The sequence below is a fragment of the Pseudopodoces humilis genome, chromosome 8, assembly GCF_049639895.1.
Source record: "Pseudopodoces humilis isolate 2021_Gansu_Grassland_sample_001 chromosome 8, ASM4963989v1, whole genome shotgun sequence".
In the NCBI taxonomy this organism is placed as follows: domain Eukaryota; kingdom Metazoa; phylum Chordata; class Aves; order Passeriformes; family Paridae; genus Pseudopodoces; species Pseudopodoces humilis.
The window spans coordinates 24,643,056-24,650,723 of record NC_142207.1 but is presented as its reverse complement, the minus strand read 5'-3'; the positions used below and the strand labels follow the sequence as shown (position 1 = coordinate 24,650,723).

Sequence of the window (7,668 nt, the reverse complement as noted above, 5' to 3'; positions counted from 1 at the left end):
ATGGTGGCTGGCTGAGGAAGAGAGCTGAGAACAGAAGTGTTGGCGTGAGCACACATGCTGTCTCTGAAGGGCAAAACACAGGGTCAGGGAGGAAAGGTTCATGTTGTCTTCACTGCTTTCTAACATGTAGCCACTTCCTGTTTCTTCTGAGAATGATGAACAAGAAATGAACTTGAATTTGGGCAAAGCTTCAAGGTTTTTATTGAATGGTACATAACTAATAAACAAGATTATACACTGTCAGTATTTTCATGGAAAATAGACTTCATTAAACACAGCAACATACTTCTGCCTTTTGGATAGATGCTAATTTAGCATTTGTAAATCATGAGGCCCCAGCAGAGCTGGAGCATTTTCCCAGCACAGCCTAAGAGGGCTCCTGCTGGAGCGTTTTCTCTAACCAAACTGTCAGTACAGGCTCAGAGATCATCAGTCAGCTCATCACAGCACTTCTGGGACACAAAGCCACTTAGGGGAGCTAAGATCAGGCCTCTTGAGCAGCAGTGTCACCAATGCCAGCCTATGGGGAGGCCTCTGTGGAAGTGCAGAGCACTAATGCCAGAAATGGAACCAATAAATATCAATGCAGGGAAAATGTCAACATTCCTTTGTACATTAGTGTGCTCTCCTACCTCTGCCCCCCAGACTTGTAGATTAGCCTTGCAATGACACACAAGCTTCTGTCATAATAGTGTTTGGATTTCAGTTGATCAGTAAGCATGATGAAATTTGACAGTAAGATGCTCAATTGCAACAGTAATAGCTCTTAATGCTACGCACATATATATATATATATTACATATTGGTATAATACACCTCAAAAAAGTCAATGGCTTAATGTAGCCATTTTTATGTGACAGGGTTATTCTTCAAATATGAATACATATACTATTTTTTCTCCTCCAAACCATAGAAATTACAAAGAATATTCTTTCATCTTCCTGTATACCTTTTGTAAAAAGACAGTTAATTTATTTCTTTAACTGAAATGAATTAGCAGACCCTCCATTCCAGCTAGGAAATGGTTTCTCTCTTTCCTTGTTACAGTCAACACTGATGTGGAATGGAATCACTTTTTTCTCTAGCTTTTCAGAAGGCATTTTCACATAGACTCCAGTAGTGAGACATCGTCTTCTCTTTATCTGTAACATATGGAAAGAAAGTAAAATAAACAAGCAATCACAGCATAATCATTGACCAGCACATTTTAGAGAAACTGATGGACGTTCTTCCTTTACTGAATAGAATGTATTCTAGACACCTTTTTCGGCCTCTTTATAGAAGATCTGTTAAGAGCATTTGAGGGAGGATCAGGATGTATAGGGCTATTTATGCAAAAAAGAAAAAAGTCCTGACATTTATTTAGCTCTTTGAAGATGCTCCTGATTCATAGTTCAGTGTTGGTTCAAAGCTAGGAGTGTTCATACCTGACAGCTTCACTTAATTTCTAGGGACAAGGAATGATTGAAAAATATGGGACAGACATTGTTTGGTTTCAAGCTCATGTTAATTTCTAACAGACTATGAGTGCTGCCGACCCCTGTGGAAAAAGGCAACCCAGGCTTACATTTGGCATGCTTTTGCGCAGATATTTCTAGCTCTGAAATTAAAAATGCTTAAAGTTACACTTCCCCATCCAAGGAGAAGGCTGTTTAAATTTGCTTTGCAGAGGTGAATGATGAGAAAAAAAACCAAACAAATTCTGGGATTTTGTGTGAATCGTTTGTGAAATGAGAGTACACATGAAGACTGTTGTCTTCAATCCGAGAAACAACAGGACTTTGCCTTGTTTTAAGCATCCAGCCATAAGCCAAGGCTCAGTCCAGCTGATGGAAGCTGACTGCTTTCTAGTATGAGGACAACACAAATGATCCATAAATAAATATAAATGGCAGCTCCAGCAAGTTCTCTTATTTTGCATTATTGTAATAACATTGCACTAGTAACATGGAGCATCCCATTGGGTTTGTTCCCAGTGTTCTTCCCTGTTCTCATTTCTTTTTCCTTGTCCTCATTGCACAAAGGGGTATTATTAGCAGAAGGGGGCTGAGTTGATGGGACTTACCGCTTTGCCCACAAGAATGGCTGAGATGATGATACTGTAAAGAAAAAATCCTGAGGCAGTAGCTCCTAATACCCAGAGATATATGGCAGTGTCTGGACAAGGTTCTGGATCTAAAACATATGATATCACACAAGTCATGTCACAGACGAGCCTCATAAGGAAGGCCCTAGAGTCAATAAGTCAGCCTCTACACTGCTTTTCTCTAGCATGTGCATGTCCAAGATACCACCAAGGCTGAGCCCTGAATCGCTGCCTACTCAACCTCCAAGGAAAGTCTTTATCTGTAGAAGAGCTCACACCTTACCCTGTTACTTTTGCACTTCTGTATCTAACTGCAGATAGATAGATAGATAGATAGATAGATAGATAGATAGATAGATAGATAGGTAACACTGCATGGTGTTGCTTATGCTATCATTTCATGGCTATGACTGTGCTTGCTTTGGGTGTGTGCAGGGAGACCTGAAAAAATAAGAGCTAATCAAGATTTTCAGAGCTGAAACCAGTATTCACCCTCACTTCTTACAAACAGAACTCTGAAGACCTTTGAGACGTAATAGCAACTCCCTTAACTTGGAAATATCACAGTACTGTAAACCTGCTTGCCTTACCAATGACATAGAGATGTGTCCCATTGCCCTTGTTCATAAAATAGGGTGGGGGGTACATCCGCTCCATCTTGCAAATGTAAAGCCCGGTGTCATTTGCTTGCAGGCCAGCCAGAGTGAGGGTCACATTGTTTTGGCCGGGGGTAACATGGCACTGAATGACCTCTTCCACAAAGAATGTTTTAAACTCCATGGTGTATGATGAAGCACAGATTTCTGTGAACTGGTCACCAGTCTGTTTAAGCAAAGTCACTCGAATTTCCTTTGCATTCCCAATGTTCTTGTATTTACACACCAAGCTGGCAACTCCTTGCCTGTTGGCCAGCACCATTGCTGGCTGAGTCACTTCCATTACTGTAAGGAAGTAAAGAGTGTGATGGTAAGTGAACTGTCAAGAAAGGATCTAGAGCAATTTACTTCAAACCTGCACAGTAGGAAGAGAGTCCTGCCACTTCCTATTATCCATGGGTGATTCCTAGAAATGCTGCTTTCAAAGAAAAGACTCCAAGACCACAATTCACATTAGCAGTGCATTAATATTCTTTAAAAAGCTCAATAAATGCTTTGATTACTAAAAATGATATTATGAATCTCAGAAATTACTTTTTGCTTAAATAGTAGGTTATTTGGCCCACTTATTTGAGCAATGAATGACCTGCATGCTTCAGTTTCCCTCAACACAAACTTTTTAGTATACCTAAGAAACCAAAAAAATAGACAATAGATGGTAAGGTTGAAATTTGAAACTTAAAATCAGGCTTTTAAACCACAATTTCTGCCTAGCAGAAATAAACACATTTACGTTTAGGAGCAAAAATGTTGACTCTTGTATGGAACATGGAAGAGAACTCTTTAGGTAACAGTAAAACCGAATAGAAAATCTGTTTGCATACTTTTATTTCTGATCTTTTTTCTCCTTATTTTTAACTAGCTACTCCCAAGCCACAGTATAGCAACAATATATACCCCAAGCCAACATAGCAGCAAAGCCTGATAAACAGACTGCAAAAAAAATCTTAAGAGGAGATTACTGTACCGTGTACAACCTCACTGACAGCTTTTAGCAACTTCTATATTCTATCCTGACACATGATGGGATGGCACTGTCTTTTGCTTTAGTAAGCTGTGATTTTTTCAATCTCATTTTTCAGCATTATTTTTTCAATCTCATTTTATATCAGTCCATTTTGAAGTAGGGTTTATCTTCTCAGATCTGCAATGCAAGAATTCCAGATGAAGAGTAGAATTTCTCCATACATTCAAACCACTATACCCATGTTATCAGCTGTCACAACTTCACTGGCAGGGCCTGGTTTTTCAAGATCTTTTCTTCCTTCTTGAGCTACTCTGAATGTTGCCCAGTGTCCCTGCAGATAGTACTTCTTTAAAGCCTATGTCTAGTTTTCCAGACACCTTGCGGTGCCCCAAGACCTTGCTCCCATTAGTCCTATGTCACCTTCTTCTCCTTGTACCAAGTCCGTCTCCTGCAAGGACATGAAACTGAAAACAAGTCAACACCCCCAGATACTTTGCCTCCTTCATCTACCCACCTTCAGCAATGGCAGTGGCTGTGCAGAGAAAGCCCACGGTGACCAATATTGAGAGCATTCCTGTGCTGGGACAGATGCTGAAGGGGCTGACGGTGTCTGATGACTTCAGACTTTAAGACAAACTGGAACTCTCAGGACTGGAAAAGAGGTGGCACCTTTCAGGATAGTGAATTTTCAAAATGTTTGAACCCACACAGAGCCAATGTGTATATATAGCTTTGATCCCAGATGCTGTACCTGAAAGTAGTATGAAGCTTTGTTTTGGTTTTACGAGAAAGGAAGTAGTGGGTTTGATTAGTACGTGAACAGTTAACCTCAAACAGCATGAACAAAAACAACTATTCAGCAGATGGAAAATATATATTCAATCTGAAACTGCCGTCCATTCTGCTTTGAGAATTGTGGGAGGAAAGGTAATCATCATTAGAGCAATTCAGACCCTTTGGTGGTGCCAGCTTGCAGAATCATAGTGCTTAATATTTTAGCAATCATCAGGTATTTCCTACGAGGGCAGCGTGCAGAGAACTGTACTTCTGCCTAATGTGGCACAGTGAATCACTGCAAGCTAGTTTTTTTATGGAGGACTTGCCTCCACCCCCAATTTCTTTGCTTGCTTTAATGTTAGTGCTTTTGATGTTTAAAAATTGCTACCCCCTTCAAAATACTGATTACACTTGCAATTACTTCATCTTTTTGTATCAGCAATGTGACTTGAATCCTAATCCAGCCTCTTTAAGCTTTCCTGTTTCCAAGAAAAAATTATCTAGGTTTCTAGCTAATGACTTCCACATCTGTACAGAACTTCGCTACCTACAGACTTTACTGCCTAACTACCTTGACATCAGCAGATGAAAAGCACTGCAGGAGCTTTGATTACTGCTATCTCTGCTTAGAGCACCTGCGTCATTTCAAATCTCAGTGAAACAGTTTTTGCTCATGGATCTTTTAAAAGCCATGTAAGCTTTGGAAATTGTTTTGCTTTTTTATATGATAAGCTGTCATATCCATGACTCATTGCCTAAAGAATCCCATAAAAATGAAAGTTCACTTCAGTTATCCTGAAGGTCGGCATTCTTTTTTTTTTACCCACACTTTGAGAAGTTCTTTTAGAAGGTGCTTCATCATTTATATGTGTAGATCTAGTAGATTGCAAAGAGCTGCTTTTGCTCTGTGACCTAGAAAAAACTAACAGCATTAGTTCTTGAACACTAGCCCACCCAATTGAAATATCCAGGATAAACACTTAGTCTTGAAATCACATAAATACCTAATGATATAAATAAGCTTACTCCTTCCATACCTAGGTTATGCAATATTTGTTTGTAATGACAGATTCACAATTATTTTAATCTTAACCAACATTCAAAACAGAACTGATGATAAATAAAAATACTGCTATGGGAAAATGAAAAACTGCACCCTAATAATGAGACAGGCACATACTGTATTACTGGTTAGACAAGCTCAAATAAATTTTAATATTAAATGTAAAATAAATGCTATTGCAACATCATGTACCAGAATATCAGTGAGATTTATGACATGAAATTACCAGGTTGTGCCTGACATTTTCATATCCAGAGTAGTAACTAAATTATCTGCCTTTTGTATCTTTTGGGCTTGGGTTTTGCATGCAGTTAAACAAATGATGCATTTGAGCTTCATCAGCTACAGTGTCATCTCCTGATAATTGATTGAGACTGCAAATTGATGGTGCAATTAGCCACTAAACACTGGCAAAGGATTGCCATGTAAAACTCAGTGCTCATGCCACACATACCCACAGGATCTTGCACTGCTACAGCAACAGGCAGTGCTCTGGCACTTCTCTCTCCTGTTTGAGACTGCTGTAGCGAGCTTTGTTTCTAGTGGTACTCATTTTGTTTCCTGGCTGTTTTGTTCTCAGGGTACATTTTCAGATCCATGACTTTTTCCTTTCTACCCTTGTTCCTCCCTTAAAAGCCTTGTGTTATGATAATTACTCTTCTAAGTAAAGCACAACATATCTCCCTGTGGAGTCTCCTGAAGTCATCTCTGTCTTTGCAGATAGGGCAGCCTGAAGTGAGCCCAGGATAGAGATTATCTTGCCATGGTGCCTTCTACCCTTCTTAATCAGACTTTGGCTCTGGAGTTAATGTATGCAGAAAGCACGTAGATTATGCAGTAGAAGAGATCTTGTTCCAAATTAAGATCTCACTTGCACTGCTCCCATCCTTCCCAGCTCAGTCATAGCATGGAACAAGGTATCTATAACAGAATGAGTTCCCCACTAAAATAATATCCACAAGAATCACTGGGGACACCTTTTCTCTCCTCTGTGTCCCTTATCTAGCCATTCCTCAGCTGGTCAAGAGTCTCTGGACTTCTGCTTTCCCCACCTTCCCTGAAAATACTATATGAAAAATACAGACCATGCTTTGTGGGCTACAGCCACAGGACCTATCTTACCTAGGTACTGCACCTTCTTGTCTGTGTAGTCTGCTTTCACCCTTTCCCACAAATGGAACCTGACACTAGGTCTAGTGGCCAGGCAAGGGAATGGCTGAAAGAAGAGCCCTAATTTTGACTTTGAGATTCAGGTCTTTAATTGAGGTTATTCGTCAGGCTGTTCCTAAAAGCTTGTGCTTTGTGCTCCAAAAGATCAATATGATATTCTTCTTTCGTTTAATGCACGTACTTATACTGTAGTGCTCTTTGTTCTTAGGGATGTTATTAATTCCTGTGTCACAGGAAACCTTTATACTTTACATATGCTACCACAGCAAAGTGTCAGAACATGGGAGAGGACTCAGGGCCTTGCAGTGCAAAGCTGCAGAGCCTTAAACAAAGGGTTCATCTTAGGAGTGGTTTGGGCTTCACAGCCTCTTTGAACTTAGCTGATGGAGGGACATGCAGTTTTACACTGGCCTACACTACTGTGATTGTTCAAATTGCTAGGAAGTTAAATAACTAGGTTTCTCATGTAAGTTTCTTTCTCATTTTGGGGTAGTCACTTGCATTCTAGTGATTTGCTTTTCTCCATTGAACACTTGTTAGGAAAAACCTCCCGGCTGATACCTTGTCAGAATTCCCATTGCAAAATGTTTTTATTCACAAAATTATTTTCACACTTCTAAGTCTATCTCATGATGCCCATGTTTTTCTTCTGTGACAGGAACTTACTTGGTAAATTTCTTGAGATGTAATGGGGAGAAGAAATTCTTATAATTTGCATAAGTATCTGGTTTCAGGATTTTTTGCTAAACTCAAAATGTGAGATCATGTCTTATTATGTTAAAAAGCTCACGTTTTTACCGTGTTAGTTTGCCACAAACCTATTAGGGTTTTGAGATGCACTGTCATTTGAAAACAATCCAGATCTCTAAGTGGTATGGCTGAAGAAAAAATCTTTTGTACAAAACATGAGGTAAAGAGAAAAGGAAATAACAGAGTGACTGAGAAAATA

The 7,668-nt window shown here is 39.5% G+C and overlaps 1 protein-coding gene across 1 annotated transcript; it reads right to left on the bottom strand.

The window, feature by feature from the left end:
* Positions 1–235: 235 nt before the first annotated feature.
* On the bottom strand, positions 236–4,379 carry CTLA4 (cytotoxic T-lymphocyte associated protein 4). Its single transcript, XM_005519873.2, has 4 exons — positions 4,224–4,379; positions 2,677–3,027; positions 2,066–2,175; positions 236–1,142 (listed from the first exon to the last, which is right to left on the bottom strand). The coding sequence occupies exons 1-4, from the start codon at positions 4,279–4,281 to the stop codon at positions 972–974; spliced, it is 690 nt and encodes a 229-aa protein (XP_005519930.1). The 5' UTR covers positions 4,282–4,379; the 3' UTR covers positions 236–971.
* Between the last annotated feature and the right edge of the window lie 3,289 nt (positions 4,380–7,668).

Bases quoted from the DNA above. Each gene is read 5' to 3' on its own strand.
- CTLA4 (XM_005519873.2), bottom strand. From the start codon at position 4,281: ATGCTCTCAATATTGGTCACCGTGGGCTTTCTCTGCACAGCCACTGCC. The intron at 3,028-4,223 runs GTGGGTAGATGA...ACTTCCTTACAG, and splicing joins AGCCACTGCCATTGCTGAAG to TAATGGAAGTGACTCAGCCA. The intron at 2,176-2,676 runs GTAAGGCAAGCA...CATATGTTTTAG, and splicing joins GACACATCTCTATGTCATTG to ATCCAGAACCTTGTCCAGAC.